The sequence below is a fragment of the Phycodurus eques genome, chromosome 9 (assembly GCF_024500275.1).
Source record: "Phycodurus eques isolate BA_2022a chromosome 9, UOR_Pequ_1.1, whole genome shotgun sequence".
Taxonomy (NCBI): Eukaryota; Metazoa; Chordata; class Actinopteri; order Syngnathiformes; family Syngnathidae; genus Phycodurus; species Phycodurus eques.
Genome location: NC_084533.1, coordinates 10,316,050 through 10,339,287, shown reverse-complemented (window position 1 = coordinate 10,339,287; position 23,238 = coordinate 10,316,050). Strand labels below are relative to the sequence as shown.

At 39.5% G+C, this 23,238-nt stretch overlaps 1 protein-coding gene across 5 annotated transcripts in view; it reads right to left on the bottom strand.

Moving 5' to 3' along the window:
- Positions 1-23,238, bottom strand: part of diaph2 (diaphanous-related formin 2) — a 527,556-nt gene that overhangs the window by 308,712 nt on the left and 195,606 nt on the right. For all 5 annotated transcript variants that reach the window (XM_061686696.1, XM_061686691.1, XM_061686695.1 and 2 more), the window contains 5 exons: positions 19,908-20,020; positions 12,014-12,130; positions 5,052-5,170; positions 2,777-2,841; positions 200-304 (listed from right to left, as the gene is read on the bottom strand). In XM_061686696.1, the coding sequence (XP_061542680.1) occupies positions 200-304; positions 2,777-2,841; positions 5,052-5,170; positions 12,014-12,130; positions 19,908-20,020 (519 nt within the window). The remainder of the gene's footprint in view (positions 1-199; positions 305-2,776; positions 2,842-5,051; positions 5,171-12,013; positions 12,131-19,907; positions 20,021-23,238) is intronic.

Genomic DNA, 23,238 nt, shown 5'->3' with positions numbered 1-23,238 from the left:
GGAAAAGCTTCAATGCGGATATTCAGCCACATTAAGAGACCCAACTTGAGGAGATTGACCCTGTATTAAATCCAATGTTTCCGCATCCACTTAGAGAACATCTGTGAGATGTGCAGACAACTCTCCATCTGGGTGAAAAGTTGAGTCCGAACAATAACCGCAGGTTGTTTTTTTTTGTTTTTGTTTTTTGTGGATTTACCTGAGACTCCAGGGCCTGGATCTTGCCCTCCAACTCTCTGATTCTCTCCTCTTTCTTTTGAGATTCAGCCTGGGCCTCCTGCCGTGCGCTGAACTCCTCGTCAAACTGAAAGAAAGAGGACACAAATATGTCAATGTGTGCACAAAGATGAAAACAAGGCAGCAGAGGCCGGTGAGCGGCGGGGCGTCTCCGGAGAGCAGCCTCTGGGCACATCAACAGACGCCAAAAACGAAGGCGTTCTATTTGCGGTCTTCATCACCCGGGAGTCCTGTTGTCCTTTATCTTTGTTTCAGGGCTGGCTTTCATACATGTTGATGGATTTAACCTTTGCACAAAACTAAGACATGTCAGCGCAATGACTTCCCAGGCCCAACAGGGTGCACACACTGGGCTGATAGGACACTACGCCTAAGAAAAGAAAAAGAAACGTAGCCGGAATCTCCTCCGCATCACAAATGATGTGCTTTAAAAATACATTCTAATCGTATCTATTAACTTTTGACCTTACTTAGTATCAATTCATGTTATAGTGGAAAAGCCAAAGAAGAATGCCTTAAAACTGTTAAATCTGGGCCAAATTATGATTTTCGTAATCTGTGACATCAGTAGACATCCAATCATTTCAGTCAGCAAGAAAGAAGAAACTTTTCATATTTTCATTTGTATGGGCTTTTTACAACACGACGATAAGTAAAAAAGAAGACTATCCAGCTGAAGTAAATGGAATCAAAGGGAAAAACACTACTGTGATATTTAAGTCCTCTTGTTAGCATTAATGTTTCAGTGTCATGACAGTTAAAGATACAGTAAAGCCCTGCTATATTGCGGTTCATGCTTTGCGGTCCATCTATTTCACGATTTTTCATTATTGTACAATACTTTTTTTTTGTTTTAACCAGTTAAGGCAATTGATATTACAGGTAGTCTCCGGGATGCAAGCATCTTATTTTTTGTACTGTATGTGTTCTTAACTTTGATATGTACACCATTTTCTTATCTATTGTGTGTTTAAATGTGGGTTTATTGTTTTAAAAGTGTGTTTGAAGACCCTAAAACAATTTAAAGTAAAGTTTTGTAATTTTTATTTTTTCATTCTCTATAGGTATTTCTATATTGAAGATTTTCACTTATCGAGGGGGGGGGGGGGGGGGGGGGTCTGGAACGTAACCCCCCACGATGGAGGGTTGTTTACTGTAATCACCAGGAGTCATGTAAAAGAAGGCAAGTTAAAAGATTTTACCGGATTTACATTTAGCTCAGTTTATACTTGTTTTGGCGGCACGGTGGACGACTAGTTAGTGTGTCTGCCTCACAGTTCTGAGGACCCGGGTTCAAATCTGTTCTCCCCGTGCCTGCATGGGTTTTCCCCGGGCACTCCAGTTTCCTCCCACATCCCCAAAACATGCATGGTAGGTTAATTGAAGATTTTCAATTGTCCGTTGGTGTGAATGTGTGTGTGAATGGTTGTTTGTTTATGTGTGCCCTGCGATTGGCTAGCGACCAGGTCAGGGTGTACCCCGCCTCTCACCCGAAGATAGCTGGGATAGGCTCCAGCACGCCTGCGACCCTTGTGAGGATAAGGTGTACGGAAAATGAATGAATGTACTTGGTTTTTTCCCCCCACTGCTGTTATAGATTGTACTTTGATTTTGCAGCACGCTTCATAATGCACAACACATTTTCAATGGGAGACAGGTCTGGACTGCAACCAGGCCAGTCTAGTACCCGCACTCTTCTACTACGAAGCCACACTGTTGTAACACATGTGGTTTGGCATTGTCTTGCTGAAATAAGCAGGGGCGTCCATGAAAAAAGACGTTGCTTGGATGGCAGCATATGTTTCTTGTTTTCTTGTTTTGGGAACAGGTTTCTCCACCTGTTCCCAATTAGCCTGTTCACCTATGGGATGTTCCAAACAGGTGTTTGATTAGCATTACTCAACTTTCTCAGTCGTTTTTGCCACCTGTCCCAGTTTTTTTGGAACGTGTCATCATTAACTAATTCAAAGTTAATGATGATTTGCTAAAAACAATCAAGTTTATCAGTTTGAACAACATATTTTGTCTTTGTAGTGTATTCAATTAAATATAGGTTGAACATGATTTTGAAATAATTGTATTCTGTTTTTATTTATTTTTATACAACATCCCCAGTTGATTGGAATTGGGGTTGTACAATAGTTTTGAGCAGACTCAAATTACGGTAACTGTAATTAATATAATTGATCTCAATGGGAATTATTTTGTGTTAAAATTACAACTTGGAAGTCAACCAGCGTTATCAAACGTATTGTATTCGATTTACCCTGTACTAGCAATGAAATGCGCATTAACAAGGCCTCTTAGAGTGAAGATGAATCAAACACCTGCGCAAAACTTAAGTGTGGCCCGGTTCTGTTCACAAATCAGAACCTAACCATTGATTCTTGTAATGCTGATACGGATCATGTAGCGTCGCAGCCAAGTATTGATTAAAGCATGAAAAATCGATAGCTTGTCTGGGAGCAGTGCGGAAGAAAGGACTTTCCTGATAGGACTCGGCCAAGCAAGGGGCCTGTTGAAGTGATTAATGCCTCACCTTTTTGGAGTACTCGGCAGCTTTCTGCTCACTCTCTTCAACTTTGGATTTGTCCACACACTGATCTGCAAGACAGCATATACATACACACACACACACACACACACACACACATCAATAATACTTTACACCCTTCTTTAGGTGCAAGGTTTTTGTTTTCCCTCTGCCATGGAAGTTATTTTTTTATTGTTTGTTTGCTTCTATTATATAAAAACAAAATGAATGAATAAAAAATAAAAAAAATTCTAACTTGGTTTAAGTAGCTTGTGAGATGAAAATGATGGTATGAGCCACTTTTTATACTGACAATGTATCCCACCAGACCTTTTTTTATGGACAGACAGACAGACAGATAAATAGATAATCTCCTGCACTTGTGAGTAACACTGCGAGTTTCCTCATGTAAACAATAGTAATTAGCAACTGATTGTTTGTGATGATGTGATTCATCAAGCCGCGATCTTCAACTCTCAATTGAGCGGTTCGCAGCCGAGTGTGAAGCAGCTGAGATGACAATCAGCACCTCCAAATCTAAGGCCATGGTCCTCAGTCGGAAAAGGGTGGAGTGCCCTCTCGGAGTCTTGGTCACAAATGAGGGATGAATGTAGCAAGAGATAAACAGGCGGATCGGTGCAGCATCTTCAGTGATGCGGACTCTATCGGTTTGTCGTGGTGAAGAAGGAGCTGAGCCAAAAGGCAAAGGTCTCAATTTACCGGTCGATCTACGTCCCTACCCTCACCTATGGTCACGAGCTGTGGGTCGTGACTGAAAGGACAAGATCTCGGATATAAGCGGCCGAAATGAGAGCCGCTGCTCCTCCGTATCGAGAGGAGCAAGATGAGGTGGCTCGAGCATTTGGTTAGGATGCCCCCCAAGTACATTACTTGTCAGAATAACGCTGTAGAAACAATAAAAACACATAGTTGCAAATGAAAATTGGGTCCTATTGTGTACAGTAATGATCCACCCATCCATCCATTTTCCGTACCGCTTATCCTCACTAGGGTGGCAGGCGTGATGGAGCCTATCCCAGCTGACTCAGGGCAAAAGGCGGGGTCCACCCTGAACTGGTCGCCAGCCAATCGCAGGACACATTGACAAACAACTATTTGTTCTCACATTCACACCTTTTTTTGGGATGTGGGAGGAAACCAGAGTACCCGGAGAAAACCCACGCAGGCACGGGGAGAACATGCAAACTCCACACAGGCAAGGCCAGATTCGAACCCAGGTCCTCAGAACTGTGAGGCAGACGTGCTAACCAGTCGTCCACCATTCCACAGTAATGATTCATTCATTAAAAAAAAATACAGTTGAATTAAAATTATAAAAATAAAAACAAGTTTAAAAACGTTTTAATGCATGAAGTTATTGTTATTTTTTAAATTACTGTTACTAATAAATTATGATTATATTAATGTATTAATTAATGTAAATATAATAATATTATAATAATAATTATTAATGTAAAACTAGATGGAAATGACTGTAAGAAGCTGTAATGGAAAAATATTGAGCGTTTTATTTACTGACATTTCTTAAAGATAAAAGGACTATGCCAGCATAATCTAGGACTAATCTAATCTCATCATAATTATTATTATTATTATTATCTCACCTTTATCTAAATTGAATACAGAGATAGACTCCTTGTCCAAGTATACATTAGATAAAATACTGTTACGAAGTTAAACAAAATCCACCTTAAAACAGTGTCCTGTTTTACAAAAATAAATAAATGAAAATCACAATTAATGAATCCCCCAAATAAGTTTATATCATAATAAAAAATGCAAGCCATGCTGATCAGACAGGGCCAAAAGTTAGGAGCTGCACCAGATGGGGCGTCAGGAGCGGATTTATTGCATTAATTATATACAGGTGTGCCTTGAGATACGAGTGACCCGATTTACAGGTTTTTCAAGATGCGAGCCGTCATTGGACCAATTTTTTTGCTTTGAATTGCGAGCACAAACTTGACATATGAGTGCTGTATGGTGGCAGTGAACTCAAATTAAATCACTTCACAATAAGGAGCAGCTTCGAAAATACGCAACAATTCTTCAAAAAAGAAGCTTACAAAGTTTTTTTGTTTTTTTTTAATTGCCAGTTCAAGTTTAGTGGCAACTGGACAAAACATTTGGTTTGCAAATGACTTGAACATTTTACCAAAATGGCAAACTTCCTGTGTCTGCCATGGCTTCTTGAGTTTTTTCGTGGGTGTATTCATGATAATGCATACGTGTCACCCTATAGTATGGGAATTAAAGTTACCGATTAGATGGGTGAAGTCCACATCCAATCGTCGACTGTAGCCAAAGTCGGGATCCATCCCGCTTCGATGCAGTACCATCTGGGAGACGCATTCTTCAATCACCTTGTAGTACTGAGGCCTGGAGGGTCACAAAGCGTAAAGCAGAACAATTACAGGGGATATGATAGACACAAACGCGACATGACTAATTAAGCATAAATTAGTCCCTTATCTGAACTAGAGGTCACAAAATGCCAAGTCGGGGTAAAATGGGGGAAAAAAAACAAACTCCTTGTTAAATTTGATCACTTGCTTCACTCCTGTCGTGAAATGAGCAGATAATGGGCGCGCCGAGGCTGACGGTGTGCTCTTCTGTCCATTTCAAGGTGACAGCCAGTCTTCTCGTGTAATTTCCAATCATCTTTGCCAATGAGAGCAACCATAAAAAAGAGATATGTAAATCTAATCATTGTAATGTTTGTAATTGAAAGCACAATGACTAGCAAAACATGTCAGCGAGTTAAGCGTTAGCATTGTTATCCAGCTGTGTGTTTGTGTGTAAGAGTCCAAACGGAGCAGCAAACGTGACCTTTTTCGCGGTGAGACTATCAATTATAATTGCTTGTGACATTTAGCAAATAGATTGCCATTTAAAATGAGTTCCTAACTGAGAAATAATGATTTTCTAAGCTTGACTTTGACCCCAAGTTCATTTTAAAATTCCTAAAGGGAAAAGTTTGCATTCCTCTGAATTAAGAAAGCTACATTGGATATTGAATATGGAAAAACACATGATGTTGTATATTTAGGCTTGCCATTTAAATACATATAAGAAGTGAAACATAGAATAAGTTGAAGTGATGATAATGTTTATAATGTGTGGAATTTAGGATCAACTCTACCAAACAATGCTATTATTTTGGTCACATTTTCAAACTATTTACAGTATTTAAAACAATAATAATAAATGTTTTGCTCATATAATTCTAAAAATGTACACAATATTTTATATTATATAAATAATATAAATAATATTTTTAATAATTTCATTTTTAATTTGTATTATTGTTTATTCTCCTTATCAATGTAATATTATGACTTATTTTTCAGGGTTTGTATTAGTATTTATTTAAATAACTTTAAGGGAGAAAGGAGTTTAACTAGCTAGAAAAAGAAAGGCTTTAGAATTGTATTGCATTATTTTCTCTTTTTTTCTAATAAAGAATGTGTCCATTTGACGACTACTGCATTTTCTCATATATAATTATTTCGCTGTGAAGAAATGTGTATTTTTATTGTATCAGTTATCATTTAGTTATAATTGTACTATATTTTATTTACATTATTATGCATTGTTATACACGGATTTATTTGTATTATAATTGTACTGTATTTTATTTACATTATTATGCATTGTTATACACGGAATTATTTGTATTATCTAATTATTTATCTGTATTTTATATGTATGTGTATTTATAGTCTAGGTAACCTAAAAATATACTTTATTTAAACATGGGATGCAATATATATGTCAGACATGCAAACAGCAAAGGCATGAAAAAGATGACCAAAAAAAAAAAAAAAAAAAAACATTGTAGGGGGCTTTGGGGGCAACCCCTGGCACCCCGCAGAGAATTTTTGGATTTTAAAATAAATTAAGCAATCTGGAAGCCTCTGTAGAGGTTTCCAGATTGCCTCTACAGAGGCAATTACATTAACATTAACATCCGTAAACTAGATAATTGTAGGCACGTTTCCTAATTAATACAAGATGTAGTAGCGGATCAGCTCTTTTCACCAATGTTACGTGCGCTTCGCGGTTCCGCTGGGACCAGAACCAGGAAGCTACGACCCTCAGCACATCAACGCGAAAATACAAAGACCAGTGCAACAAATGTGAAACTGGCTGATCTGATGAGCAAAAAAGTTGCTTAAATATAAGAATAGCAAGAGAGGATGTCCGCGCCAGAGGTAGGTAGAGTAGCCAAATACTGTACTCAAGTAAGAGTACTGTTACTTGACAATAATGTGACTCAAGTAAAAGTAAAAAGCAGTCCTCCAAAAAATTACTTGAGTAAGAGTAAAAAGTACACAGTGAAATAATTACTCAAGTACTGAGTAAATACTGAGTATCTTTTGAATTTTTTTTAACCATAGCATGAACATCAATAAAATTAAAATAAAAAAATAAAATGTCCATCAATACATCAATTTTCAATACCGCTTATCCTGGTTAGGGTCGCGGGGCGCTGGAGCCTATCCCAGTTGACTTCGGGCGAAAGGCGGACTACACCCTGAACTGGTCGCCAGTCAGTCGCAGGGCACATATAGACACGGACAACCATTCGCACCCACATTCACACCGTCACTGAGTGGGAACTGAACCCACGCTGCCTGCACCAAAGTCAGGCGAGTGTACCACTACACCATCAGTGACTCCAAAATAAAATGTGAATGTGCAAATTCTTATTCACGTAAATGATATATTTTGAGTTCAAAACGGCAAATTTCGGTGAAAGGGGACTGATTTGCATGTATGATGTGGATATTAATTTGATCATATATTTATTATTTTTCCCAATTTTAATGTTTTATTTAGATCATTATTTATTATCTGAATCATATATATAGTGTATTTTTATAATTTTATACTTAACATTGAGAAGAAAATAAGCAAAAAGTAAATATGCTGATAAATACTAGAGGTTTAAACACTGGATAGTCTTGTATGAAAGCATTTTTGGTAAACAATCCAAACAAACTAGAATCCCTTAATAAATGAGCTGGCACCTTGTGGGAGGACAAATCACTTTTGTAAATACAAGTGTGAGAGCACAAGTCGGAGCCAAAGCAAAACAGAAAGCATTGAGTTGCTCTTATTTGAAATTAAAAAAAAAAGAGCATGGAATGCCATACATTCGAGCTTGAGCTGGCAGCTTCGCCCACTCGTGATTGGATGAAGCTCGCAAGTGTCGCCTTACTTGGCTTAAGCGCAGTACCGCTCGGCTTACAACTGTCACCCGTCTACCCTGCGTTATTATCTCAATAAGCTGCCCTATTTTCCCTCCGTCCTCCATCCTCCGCCACCGCCAGGCAGCCGCCGTGATGGAGGGAGTGACCCAGAACTGTCAGGCCCCTTCGCGGTGGGCAAGGCCAGGCTCCAAAAAAGCTAGCATATGTCCCGCTGCATCATTCCCCACATCTTCATTTTTTTGACTCTGGAACCACGAGTTCTTCCAATCACTGCCGAGTCCCATCCCAGCCACTTGATTCGGCTCTGCTGCTCCAAATAGTCGCTGTAATCCCCAGATCGGCGGGCTCCAAAAGAGCACATCTGCTCTATATTTACAGGGCGGGTTTGATGAGCTCCCATTCATTAGGCTTGCAGTGTGAGATTAATTATCAAAAATAAACCGAGCCCCCAAGGGAAGAGCAACAACTCACAGCAATGACAGTTGACACTGCACTTGAATGCTTTAGGCCCAATTTATGATGTTCCCAAATACAGTACACAGAGTAAAACTGTTAAGATTCAAACTGCAATTTAGAAATGACTTAATTCCCTCAAATAGTATTAACTCTAATCGCCAAATAATCTCCCTTTAATACATAAATGTCACACTTCTAATGGACGGCTTCTGTTTTCCCATCAGGAAAAAAAACATCATAGATAGATCATAGATTATTATTATTATTATCGGGATGGACAAAATTATTACAACGTATGTTTTTGTAATATTATGAGGATTAATTTGCACAAATGAAGACCAGAATAAATGCTTTACCTGTAACAGATGAATATTACTCTCTACTGTTGAGTAAATACACTAAGAACCACTACATGGGGAAATACGTCATACATTGTCGACAAAATCTTAAAATTGCTCATGATGAATCTATCTGAGTTCAGAGATTTATTTATTTTTTCTTAAAGAAGCTCACTCGTGCAAATTATATCATATTGCTGGCTTGGAAAGAGGTAGAAGGCCACGAAAGCTGAGGTGGAAGTGGCAGTAGCTGTTTAATGTGAATCCCTTTTTCCTTGGTTCTTCCTTATAGATGAGCGATGCATTATTTATAACTCCAAGGGTAGAGCAGCTTGTCTATGATAAATTCATCTCCCTCCTCTCATCATCCCCTCGCTTTCCGACATTCTTTTTATAAGTTTGCTGTCTGCAAAAAAGGCCTGACGCAGCAGGGAATTCATCAGTGTCATTCGATCCGGCCCAGTGACTGACACATTTTCTCTTCAAAGGCGAAAGTTGAAAAACTAACACTTTAGCAGCATTTAAGAATATCAGGTTGCAAAACACCAATCAGAGCATTTGTTTTTTAGAGTAACCACACCCAAGTTTGTTACATAATTTGCACTGGCAACAAGTGGTATTCTATACATAGTACATGCAGCAAACATAGCTACTCCACAAAAATGTGAGTATCAAGGCAACGTTGACCGCAACGTTGACTGCATGGATCAAAACAGCTCATTAAAACTACTCGCATTTTCCACATGTAAGCATAAACCGCATGCATTTTTTTTTTTTTTTTTTTTTTAAATGTTTTTTAACTTTTTGCACAAAATTGAGTGGGAGCTTCTGGAGGTGGTGGAAGTACGAGAAAAAAAAGCATACGAGAAATCAAAACTCACAAAAACACTACACTTGGAATCAATAGTTTCCAGTGGAAACAAGATGAGGATATTTTTTCAGTTGCAGAAAGTACAAGAAGATTATTCAAGGTAAGTTTTAGGCACGCTGATGTGATTGGTCGATGTATAATCATTGTTAGATGTGAGGCATTTATTTAATTGAGTGAGCGAAAAACTGGATTCCTAATTGAAGCAGGGCATCTATTCGAGTGGAGATCCCTATTTAAGGAGGTATCGCAGATAAGGGGACTAAAAAAGGAAGTGTCATTTTAAGTTTAGGTATTAACTTATTAAAGGGGATGTCAAACGGGTAATGTATTGAGGCACAGTGTCTATTAGAGCAGAGCTTACCGAAAAAGGAGTCTATTTGAGGTCAGGCAGTTATTAACGGGAACATCAAACTAGGTAGTTAATTGAGGCATGGTGTCTATTAGAGAGGAGTCCACTATTTGAGGAGAGACAATATCTTAGCAGAGGTCATCAAAAAAGCAAGCTCTTCTTCAAGGCCATTTTTTTCCCCCATTAAAGTGGATGATGATATACGTAGGGAATTAATTGAGGCAAGGCACCTATTAGAGTGGAGGCCACTACTCGAGGCATAGTATCTAAGCAAATGTCACTGAAAAAGCTTGTGTGTAATTGAGACAAGGCATTCTTTTAAGGGGTGGTCGAATAAGGCAATTAATTGAGAAACAACGTCTATGAGAGCAGATGCCACTATTTGAGAATGTACAATATCTTAGCAGAGGTCATCAAAAAATGAAAAGTGTTTTTTTTTTTAAGTGAGGTTGTCATTTATTTTATAGGTTGTCAATTCAGGCAATTCATTGACACATGGCATTTATTAGAGCGGAGGCCACTATGTGGGGAAGTGTTGTACCTTATTTTCACGACCATAGGGCGCACCATATTAAAAGGTGCAGTCTCAGTTACGAGGTCTATTTCTGTATTTAACACATACATAAGGCGCACCGTATTATTGGGCGCAGGCATGGTAAAACATACGCTAGCTTAAAACATACGGTAGCATGCATGCATGCCAAAACAATGTTTTTAAAAAGGCAGCGGGAGCAAAACTGTGTTCGGTTGTACTTTATTGAAATATTTAACAATGTACGCACATTATTTTTTGATCAATCCTCATCCACAAATCCATGAAAGTCCTCATCGGGGGGCTGTTCAGCAATGATGCCGGCTTTCGCGAAAGCTCGGACAACAGTCAAAGCAGATACCTTAGCCCAGGCATCCACGATCCATTCACATATGGTGGCGTAACTCGCCCGGCGTTGCCTCCCAGTCTTAGTTGCGCTTGGTTTTTCACAGCGGCTGTGAGATGGGCGCGCATGGAGTCACAGATCAACAGGGACGGTGACGCGTGGAGAAAAACATCCGGTCTCTTTACGTACACCTCACTCAGCCACTCTCTCATTTTCACCTCGTCCATCCAGCCCTTTTGATTGGCCTTAACGATGACTTCGGCTGGAAACTTTTCTTTAGCCAGTGTCTTCCTCTTAAAAATCCCCATAGGTGGCAGTTTCTGTCAATTACCATGGCAACCAAGCACAACAGTAAAAGCCAACTTCTCGTGCCCCGTTGTGCGTATCGCTACCGTGGTGGTCGCCTTCTTTTCTACAGTGTGTTCTACAATTAATCCATTGCTCGAGTTGGTCTTCCAACTCGGGCCACATCGCTTTGTTTCCGCGGAAACTCAGCTTTGTCTTCTTGACTTGGCGAAGCTCGTTTTCCTGCTTCCTCCACTTGCGAACCATGCATTCGTTGATCTTGAATTCTCTTGCGGCTGCTCGATTCTCATGTTCCTCCGCGTAACTGATAGCTTGCAGTTTAAACTGTGCTTCGTAAGCGTGTCTCTTCGTAGGTGACATTTTCGGGGGTCCTTAGCCAAACCGATGCACATACCGGAACTATATACCTACTGGGGGCTTGTCTTTAGCGTCCTCTCTCACGTGCACCCTTCCCCTTTTACGACCGCATGCTGTACTCAGTCACGTCCGCCTTTCCTCTGTATAAGCAGCGTGTCGGCAGTAAATGCTCCCAGTCAGTCAAGCGGAGCGCTCATCAATGTTACACATAAGGCGTGCCGCATTATAAGGCGCCCCATCCATTTTGGAGAAAATTTAAGACTTCTAAGTGCGGCTTTTGGTCGTGCAATTACGTTAGCATAGCAGAGGTCACAAAGATGCCTATTTGAGGTGAGGCATGCAATGATTGTTTAAGAGGTTGGGTTAATGTCCAATTATTACAAAGCGGTTTCAAGAGTTTTGAAGCCAAATGAATCATTTCAGTGGCGTGTGAACGTCAGAGCCAACATACCTGATGTAGTAGTCATTCCTGATGAGCAGCAAGTGTTGCAGGATGGACAGTAAGTAGGCCTCGGAACCCGTGTCTTTCACCATGTTGGATAAGAGATGATACACCTCATTCATATCAGTGGCGGGGGTAAAGTTAAAGGCAACAACTAGTGTGTGACTACAATGAGCCACATCAGGCTCAATTCATGTACTGGTATTCATAACACCTTATTCTGAACATCATTCAAATACACAGCTGTGGAGTAACTGGAATCCGTTTGATGAATTCTTGTTTTCTTTTCACACCTACACTTCCTGACAGGCATCATGGAGTGAAAGCAAACACAGATGTGATTTCTCTTATCTGTTCTCTCCGGGGAGCTGAAAACCCTGATAACAGCTAACTTAAAGGAGAGAAGGAAGTAAGGGAAAAAGCATAAAATAATACCCTGTGGTTTACCTGTCAGTCTGATGCTTTAAAAGTAGAAAAAATTAATTAGATGACGAAAAAGTTTGAACATATAAGGCGAGCATGACGGGGGTAGGCGCTCGTTTGCAGAACAACAATTATGCTGAGAGTCATTTTCGTAATTGAAACAGACATTCACGCTGCAGCAAATGGGGAAAAAAAAGAAAAGAAACTCAGGTTATTAAATTTGCAAAAGGTATTGATTATGTGTCTTCTGTCAGCTCGCCCCAGGAGGGAGCATTGACGGCTTCGACATCTAAAACACATCCCTCACATTTCTCAATCTGCATTGCTCTTCATTCTTCAATCACTTTCTGCATCGGACTCTTAAACATTCACCTCTTTGTGCTACATTAATGAGCATAATAAATATATACAATCGCTTTTCAAACTTCAGTTAGCCTTTAGGAAGTCAAAGAGTGCTGTTGAATATGATGCGAGCGCTATGTACAGCTGTTGTTTTTGCAAGAGAATGGATTTCCCTGTGGAGCATAATTCAGTTTGAAAAAAGTGCAATAAGCTACTCAAACATCTCTTACAAATGTGCATGCAGACAACGAGATGAGGATATGTCATTTCGACATGAATTACACCTCTTAAAATATTTAGAAGAAGCAAAGTGATGAGGTGACAAATGTAGTGGCACAATATACTGTTTTTGTTTCTGCTTTAAGAGAAGGATAAATGTTTTTTAATGACAATTTAGGTTATACAGTCTCTGTTGTCAGAAGTATTAAATAACATTTTGTACAATTTTCTTTTTTTATTATTATTATTCCTCCATCTTTTATTAACGACCGTAATTCCTCGTGAATAATGCGCATTCCCCCCCCTCCCCCCATAAAATTATCAAAAGTCAATAGTGCGCATTATACATCGGTATAGGGGCAAATGGGAAAAACAAATTAAATTTTATAAATGTATGCCGCCATCTAGTGGTTATGAAAAAGCTGTACACGCTAATTCCAAAATGCCACCACCACCTAGAGATTATGAGAAAGGTATACACTTTCATTCTAATATGCCACCACCACCTATTGGTTATACAAAGGTGTAGCCTACACTTTCATTCCAATATGACAGGGGTACCCATGACTGCATATATGTACAGTTGTGCTCATAAGTGTACATACCCTGGCAGAATTTGTAAAATATATTTTTTTTTAAATATGACTGATGACTGAACAACAACCATCATTAATTTATTCATGGCTATGTTTTGTTTAATGATAAAGCTTTTCTGAAATGCTTGACCGTTTAATTTGAACCCCATTAAAATAAAATTACATGTGTTTCGCCTGGTCCTTCATGTTTTCTTTCAAGAATTGTATCCATCTTACAAATTCTTCCCGGGTAATCAAACATATGAACACAACTGTGTGTTTTCTAATTTACTAAATAAAAGTAGGGCTGTGAATTTCAAAATAAGAGCAAGTAAATTAAAAAACGTGTTACGTGTTCAAATAGTGTTTAACTTCAGAACAATTCTTTGGAAAAAAATACTAACAAAATCATTTGATCATATGGGTAGAAGCAAAATCGTGCCTTGTAAAAATGCAGTATACATAGGTAGAAGGGTTTTCCAGAATTTTGAGGTCAACTTTGGGGGTGCATATTATACATAGGTGCACATTATACATGAGAAATTACGTTATTTATTTCAAAATTGTTTTAAAGTCAGAGGACAAAAATGTTATGGGGTCAGTTAAAATTCCTATTTGCATTGTTTATATATTATGTAATAATATATTATGTCAGCTCAACTATCCATCCATTTTTAACACCGCTTATCCTGGTTAGGGTCGCGAGACGCTGGAGCCTATCCCAGCTGACTTCGGGCGAAAAGGCGGACTACACCCTGAACTGGTCGCCAGTCAGTCGCAGGGCACATATAGACACGGACAACCATTCACAGTCGCATTCACACCGTCACTGAGTGGGAACTGAACCCACGCTGCCTGCACCAAAGTCAGGCGAGTGTCCAGCTCAACTATACTTTGGCTAAAAATTTGGTTTTTATTACGTGTATTGAGCACTCGCCGAACATACCCAACGCTCGAGACGCCAGGGTGTAGCTACTCTATCCACTGCAAGGGCTACCAGGAGTCCATCCATCCATTTTATTTACGGCTTATCCTCACTAGGGTCACGGGCTGCTGGAGCCTATCCCAGCTATCTTCGGGCAGGAGGCGGGGCAGACCCTGAACCGGTCGTCAGCCAATCGTAGGGCACATAGAAATAAACAATCATTTCCACTCACATTGACACCTATGGGCAATTTAGAGTCTTCAAGCAACCTACCACGCATGTTTTTGGGATTTGGGAGGAAACCGGAGTGTCCGGAGAAAACCCACCCAGGCACGGGGAGAACATGCAAACTCCACACAGGAGGGGCCGGGAATTGAGCCCCGGTCCTTAGAACTGTGAGGCAGATGTGCTAACCAGTCTTCCACCGTGCCGGCGCTACCAGAAGTGACGTTGCAATTGACATACACAGCGTGCAACACTCTATACACATTGGCGAGCAACGTGTTGGAATATGAGGAGGAGGACTTCGACAAACAGGAGAACCCAACTGAACTTTGGCATCGTCAAACCGTACATGTTTGGAGGTCAGGAACCTGACCATTACAACGACGAGCAGCCAGGTAGCAGCTGTACAACAGAAAAAGAGAGTGGATACTGTGTCAATGTGACCGTATGTCAAAAGCATGTATTTTTATCGAGTCATGGCTAGAAATAATGGCACCCCATGGGTGCCAATATTTTTGAGCAGGACTATACGTATTATATTTGTTTCAGTGACAGGGCACAAGCTTTAACACTGTTATGTGACAGAAGAGTCTCTGCTAGGACAAGGGCAACGTTTATAAAACAGTGGTGAGGCCAGCCATGATGTACGGATTAGAGACAGTGGCACTGAAGAGACAACAGGAAGCAGAGCTGGAGGTGGCGGAAATGAAGATGTTGAGGTTCGCTCTCGGAGTGACCAGGGTGGATAAAATTAGAAATGAGCTCATCAGAGGGACAGCCGAGGTTCGATGTTTTGGAGACAAAGTTAGAGAGAGCAGACTTCGATGGTTTGGACACGACCAGAGGAGAAATAGTGAGTATATTGGTAGAAGGATGATGAGGATGGAGCTGCCAGGCAAGAGAGCTAGAGGAAGACCAAAGAGAAGGTTGATGGATGTCGTGAGGGAAGACATGAGGGCACTTGTGTTCGAGGGGAGGATGCAGGAGATAGGCTTACATTGAAAAGGATGATGCGCTGTGGCGACCCCTAAAGGCACAAGCCCAAAGGAAAAAAAGAAGATATCTTCTTTATAATCACTTCGAAATGGCAGATGTGTAAAGGGGTTCTAGATGTCATGAACTGTGCCCTGCAGTCCTTTTGCTGGAGCGTGGGTGGCGCTTTGCGCTCCTCTCTCTCTCTCTCTGTTCACAGTAATCAGCACCACCTCGGCCGCTGTTATCAATCAGCCCTCATCATCACCTGCATTTAAGCCTGCTCGATCACGGAAAGTATTGCAGCTTCTACAGCGGTACCACGGCTCCTCAGTCTCCAAGTAAGTTATTCTATTCCTTGCCATCGTTCTGACCTTCGTGTTCCTCCTTGTCCTCAGTGTATCCTCCGTGTCCCTCATCAAGTAGATCTCTTCCACCTCACCGTCAAGCCAGCCACCCGTCCACGTCACTGCCTGTCACATATTCTCTGCCTCAACAGCCCGCCAGCGCATCTCAAGGACCATCCCCCTTTTTCCTTTCAATAAACTGTTCATCACAACCTCTCAGCCTCTACCTGCTCTGGAGTCGAGTCTCCATCCGATCGTGACACTCAAGTTATCGAGACATTTTTTAACATCTTTGTCCTCTGACCTGTAAACCTCCAAACCATCATATTTTGGAAATTATGGCAAAATAAAGTGTTGTCAAGTCTGCATGAGCTATGTAGCTACAGAGAAAGGTACTGAGGTTGTACATATCAGAATTCAATCGACTAAGCAAAGGAGTTGTCTACTTGAGGTGAGGCATTTGTTTATTACAGCAGATGACACTCCAGGTGATTATTTGAGGCACAGTCATGTTCGAGTGGAGGCCACTATTTGAGGAAGAGGGGTATCATAGTAGAGGTCAACAAAAAAAGAGAGTTGTCTATTTGAGGTGAGGCATTTACGTATTTATTAAAGTCTGAAAATCCAAGCATTTAATTGGGCACAGTGTTTAATAGAACAGAGGCCACTATTTGAGGAAGAGTGATACCTTATCAGAGGTCACCAGAAGAGGGAAGTGTTTATTTGAGGTGAGGCGTTTATTTGATCAAAGTGGATGAGGAGCCGGGCATATAACTGAGGCAAAGCATCGATTTGGGTGGAGGTCAATATTTGAGGAAGTGCAGTGCAAAAAAAGGAGATGTCAAATTGAGATGAGGCATTAATCTAATCAAAGTGGATGGTGATCCAGGTGATTAACTGTGGCACGGCATCTATTAGAGCAGAGGTCACTATTTGAGGAAGAGCGCTGTCTCAGCTGGGGTCACCAAGAGAAGTTGTCTTTTTAAGGTGAGGCGCTTAAAAATAAAAAAAACAAAAACAATTTTTGTCCCTACATGGACATTTAAGTTCAATAAAAAATGCAAATATCTCTATTAAGATTACACTGGTCAACTTTTTCTACTATGGCCATATATTCATATAAATGGAGGTTCATGCCCTGAATTTCGAACAATGATGACGTAACATTGAATTTACAGGTAATTACTTTTATCAGTCGACTATTCAATTTACGGCAAGCAAAGTTTGTAACGTTTGATAAATAAACTCTTAACAACTTGACTTAACTTAACAAACCTGACCCGCACAAGAGAAACAGATGTCATTTGTCCTAAATCAGTTGAAAAAACACAGACAGTGTTCGTAACCCAGTGTTCTTAGTTGTCAAAAATGTGTGTTGAGGGGAATCAGATGAGGTTTTTAACTCGGATTACTTGTCAAGTTTTCTCCACATTTTAGGGGAAATGACTATTTAAGAAAAAAATCAATACTTGGCTCCTGTACTTACACCAAATGTGTTGGATATTTGACACCATTATTTGTTTTAATTTCAAGTGTGTCTTTAATTTAAAAAAAAATTAAGAGAATGTCATGGGAATAGATGATCCTCTTAAGTATACATTTCGCATGACGCTTGGGAGAACTACCAGTCCTGTGAGATTCAATTATGGTGTCACTATTGCAATATTGTAGAGGACATAAGAAGGAGCTCAAGACTGGGAAATTATCCAAGTAGCTCTATCTATCACTAAACTGCAGACACAGACCCAACGTAGAATGCCATGCCATTCCATTCAATGACCCCTCTTCTCTCTCGCCAAATAATGAATAAACATGAGTGGCAGTGGCTGTGGGATGTAGGCCAGTCAGTGGTAGGGTCAATCAATCACAATTCCACAGCTCATTAATATTTATGAGCGGCACCGGGACCTGAGCTGGACACAGACGGGAGCGGCTTGTGCGGGTCAATATTCAAGGAAAAACAAGAGGCACGCTCAGGTAAGAAGTACCAGCGGCGTGGTGTTATTGTGTAGGCAAAGGGGCTGCCGAGACATTTGGAATGATACCCTGAAGCTTTGCGATCAATACGCCACATTGTCCTTGGAAACAAACATCGGGCCATCTCATTTGTAAACCCGCTCAAGCACATCATTAATCCAAGTGGTGTTTTTTTTCACACGCACACACCCACACACGTTTCAACAGTGTGTCTCAACATAAAGTGTCACTCACGGCAGCACTCTGTGTCAGCGGGACAAGTGTGGGATTAGTTACAAGGAGGAAAAAAAGACTGTGGACATCTGCATAACAATGTCATGTGCCTGGAATGTCGCCTCCCAGTGCCACTCATTCATACATAGCCTCAGAGAAGATTGGTGAATTATTAAACAGCTTGTGAAGAAGTTTCTGACTTTGGATTGAATGAGTGCCAACTTATTAACTTTCTAGTGGACACCAGTGGAGGAAAGGAGGAAGATAAAGAGAAGCATCCACAATAATTTTGAGCGGCAAAACTACCACTGTAACATGACCTGCTACTAAAATGTAATTTGATTGTAATGCTGTTGCTGCTAGTATTAGAAGTACAGCAGTTGTAGTTGTAGTAGTGGAAGCATTGTAGTTGTTGTTAGGCAAAGTCAAGTAGGTGTAATAGTATTATTAATAGTAGCTATAGTAGTAGTAGTCATAGTAGCAGAGTTGTGGTTTGTAGTAGTAGTAATAGTAGCAGTAGTAGTAGCAGCAGCAGCAGCAGAGTTTTAGTTAGTAGGAGTGGTAGTAGTAGTCCGTTGTAACAGTAGTTACAGTATGAATAGTAGTAATAGTAGTAGCAATAGTAGTAGTAGTAGTAATAGTCATAAAAGTAGTAACAGCCGAGTTGTTGTTAGCAGTAGTTGTAGTAAATGTAGTAATAACAGTGGTAGTAGTAGCATTGTACTTGTTGTTCGGCGAAGTCAAGTAGTTGTAATAGTATCATTAATAGTAGTTATGGTAGTAGTAGTCGTGATAGCAGAGTTGTGGTTAGTAGTAGTAGTGGTGGTAGTAGTAATAGTGGTAGAAGTTGCATTGTAGTTGTTGCTAGAAGTAGTCTAGTAGTAGCAGCAGCAGTAAAAGCATTGTTGCATTGTAGTTGTTAGGAGTAGAAGCGTAGTTGTAGTACTAGAAGTACTAGTAGTAGAAATAGTGGCAATAGCAGCAGTAGCATTGTTGCATTGTAGTTGTTGTTTGGAGTAGTCTAGTAAGTGTAGTCGGAGAAGCATAGTTTTTGCTGCTGTGTGTAATGTTAGTAGTAGCACTGCTGTTGATATTAGTAATTTTAGTGGTAGTAGCAGAGTTATTGTTAGGGGCATTAGTGTAGTAGTAGAAGTCAAGTATAGTAGTAATAGTAGTCGTATTAGTGGTGGTGGTAGTCGTATTGGTAGTAATAGTAGGAGCATTGTCGTCTTTGGCAGAAAGTAAATTATCGTAGCACCGCTGATGATATAAATAGTAGTAATTATAGTAGTAGTTGTACTTTTTGTTTTTGTTAGTAGTAACAGCAGAAGTAGTAGCCTTGTTTTAATTCTGTTAGTGGTAAAAGTAGTAGCAGCACTGCTGTTGAACGTGTGTGCAGTATATAGCATGTGAATTCTACAACTATGAAGAAGTAATGTGAGAAGGTGGAAGGCGAAGAACACCGGCATATTTGCCTGTAACCTAGACTGGCCGCAGAGAGGGAGATTAATAAAATGCATAGGATCCTCAAATCCCTCTCTAATGAAGCAAACCGCGAGGGAGCTTCAGTCAATCAAAGTCAATCATGTTGACTCATCACTTGCTGCTACGTCAGCACCAATGGTCATCCACATAATTCGCGCAGAGGGACGGAAAGGACAGGACAGGAGAAAAAAAAAGGATATTCCATCTCGGCCCGAATGTCGTCCAGGCGATGGGAGAGTTCGATGGAGTCCTCCTCCTTGTTCTCATTGAAGACCTTGAGCTGGATGTCCAGCTCCTCCGTTTCTTTGAGCTCCTGCAAGTAAACAAAGTGTCAGTGGCTTAAATTGTCACATTATTAGCTTATATGAAAGAAGGAAAAAAAAAACATTCATCTAATTCATTGGTTTCAAATCTCCACCTAGTGTAGGTAAGTCCAAATGGAGTCCAACAGTTATAAATGATGACGAATGTTAGGTGGCTTGACTAGGTTAACCCTCTGGGCTCTAAGCTGGCCAATGGTGTCCACCTCGCATACTTTTTTTTTTAACCATTTTAGCTGAGTTCATGGAAATGTAATTACGTTTCCCAAGGGTGTGAATTCTTTGTCTGATTTTGTCATTTCCACTTCACTTCAACTTCCAACTTAATAATACTGTATACTGTTAACACCAAATTGTAACTTTTGTCTCTATTGAATTGAAACCCATGAAAACAATTTTCTTCAACTCCTTGTTATTTACTCGATTGAATCAGACAATTTGAGTGAAATTGGTTTCATTCTCAACTCAATGTTTGTTCATTTGTTTTGTTACCATATCTCTTAGTTTATATAACATTTATGTAAATTTCTTGGTAATAAATTGTTACTGGCTTTGTAAAGAAGTTGTACTGTTTGAAATTCCACAATATTATGATTCCTTTTTTAAATTGTTTTACTCTTAACAAATGGTTGATTAGTTTGTTCAAGATGACCTACCGTATGGACTATATTCTAATGAAAAGTGGATGTAGTCAACTCTTACATGTATTGCCCCAAACGTCTGTGCAGTAATTCAGGTAACGTAACACCAGGGAATATAAAAGAGTGTGGAGTGACTTGTTATCTAAAAAAAAAAAAAAAAAAAAAAAAAGTTTCTTACCTTGGCCATTACAGAGATGCTACTAGATATTTTTGTGCATATTCATTTTATGTGAGACTTCCACCAGATTTAGTCATGTATTACCACCCCAAATAATTATATTTTGTGCACCTTTCCAAAACAATTTTTGTTTTTATTTTGCTACAAAATACCATTATTTTTGTCTTTACCAAATTTCATGACAGCTTATTTTTGTCAAACCAGTTATTTATTTTAATACATTGTTAAAGTAATACTATCCACCAGTTGCTGCAAATTTTCAACTGCTTTAAATGTCTGTGTCTGCAAATAGTATTAATTTTAATAATTTTGATGTCTTGCATACTGTATGTCATTTATGTACATGATAAATAACTGCAGAGCCAGCACTGACCCTTGTGCAACCCCACACACAATGTCCAAAGTGTTGATTGATAATTATTTCTTAAGTAACTTCTCACCCATTCTAGTGCAAGTCCTCTAATACTATATTGTTCTAATTTAGTGATGAATATTTCATGGTAAATTGTATCAAATGCCTTCTTTAGATAAATAAATGCCCCAACAGCATATTTCGTTTTATCCATGGCATTTGTGGTTTCTTCTATTAATTCAATAAGAGAGTGTCCTGTTGATCAGTAAACCCATACTGCATTGGTTATTGGTGAGTAGGTTATGCTTTTCTATAAAATCATCAAACTTGATAATAAATACTTTTTCAGAATGTTTGAGAACTGTGGGAGATGAGAATCAGGTCTGTTATTTGTATAAAGGTGTTAGTCTAGTAGTAAATAGAGGAATGACCTTTGTTTTTTTTTTTATATTACTGGGATATTGACCAGGTTGTAATGATAGGTTAAAGATGTACATCATGTCAGTGATTTGGCTATCCCATGCATTACCATTTTTTGTTTGTTTTTTTTGTTTTGTTTTTGTTTTACTATTTGTATGTCTATTTCATGATCGACTGTATGATGATTCCAGCCTGTATTCCAACTCAAGCCTTAAATCTCCCAGTAAGCCCAGTTTCCAAGACTATACATCTCAGGAAAAGGAGGCCATCAGTAGTGCTGAAAAAGTCACTTAAAAAATAGTGCATTAATAGTTCTAAAGCAAACGCTTATCGAGAGAACTTGGCAAAACAACTCACAAAAACCTCTGAGACTGTGAATAGCACCAACTCTTTAACACCTGTTCCATTCATGGGGGACTGTGGGGTCTCTCGCTTGAAATGTCAGCTTTGGAGCTGGAAGGAAGCGACAGGGCCAAATGTAGCCTAATTTCAGCAGGTGTCGACCATCCGGCGTCATTTTTAAGGCCCATCTGTCCGAAGCCACACTGATTCAGAGGGAGTGTGCATGATGGCTTAAGGAGACGCAGTAGAGGGAATAATATATGTACTCATGACTATTCAAACACAGAAGTTTTTATTTTATTTTTAAGCGTTGACCCATGCCAGAACCCTCCGCAACATTTGTGAAAATCTGTTAATAATATTGTATACAATTAACAATTAATATTGACAAAGCTAATCTAAAAAAAAACAAAAAAACTTATTAGGCTCATGGAGAAACTTCCCATAAATCACATGACTTTCAACTGTTACTACTACTACTACTACTACCACCACTACTACTTTTACACTCTATTCGCCTTGGTTTGGGGCAGTCACTTTTCCACCAAGAAACTAGGAAAACCACACCACATTAAATGGAGTCGGAACGCTCACAAAAAAACACAAATTGAGGTGAACGAGGCTCTCCTGTATTTACTTCGACCAATGAGTGACCAGCAGGAGTTTACAATCATAGATGCTTAGAATCCCGGCTGATCAGGTACTAGAAACAGTATACCTTACAGTATAATAGGGGAGACTGGGGCTAGATGTCACACTTTTTACTCTCTTATATATTTCTTGGAATCAATACATGAACAACACATGAACATGTGAGAGGTTGCCCCACCATCGGGTAAGTTGTCACACTGAATTTGGCAACTAATAAAACAAGGACAAAATTATTATTATTTTTTTAAAATTGTTGTTGTTTTTTGTATTAAAAAAATGGCTAGGTACAACAAATAGTACATGATCATGACTTATGCTTAACATACTTGATGATTTTGCCAATTAAAAAGGGTTAATAGTGAGTACATCTGAACAGGTAGTGTGCAGTGGAAAAGGGGTGTGTGTAGGGCTTTGCCCTAACATGGTTTTTATTAACACTTTTGAGTTTTCATGGTTTTTTTGTTTGTTTGTTTTGTTTTGTTTTTCTCTCCACAGGATGCAAACTGTTTCAATCTAGATTGAAGTCACAGTAATAATGTCAAGATGGAATCCTTGTTGAACACATTTCCAAGTTAGACTAAGACACCAGGGAATAATATATTAGAGTGGTAAAACTTTTTTATGACT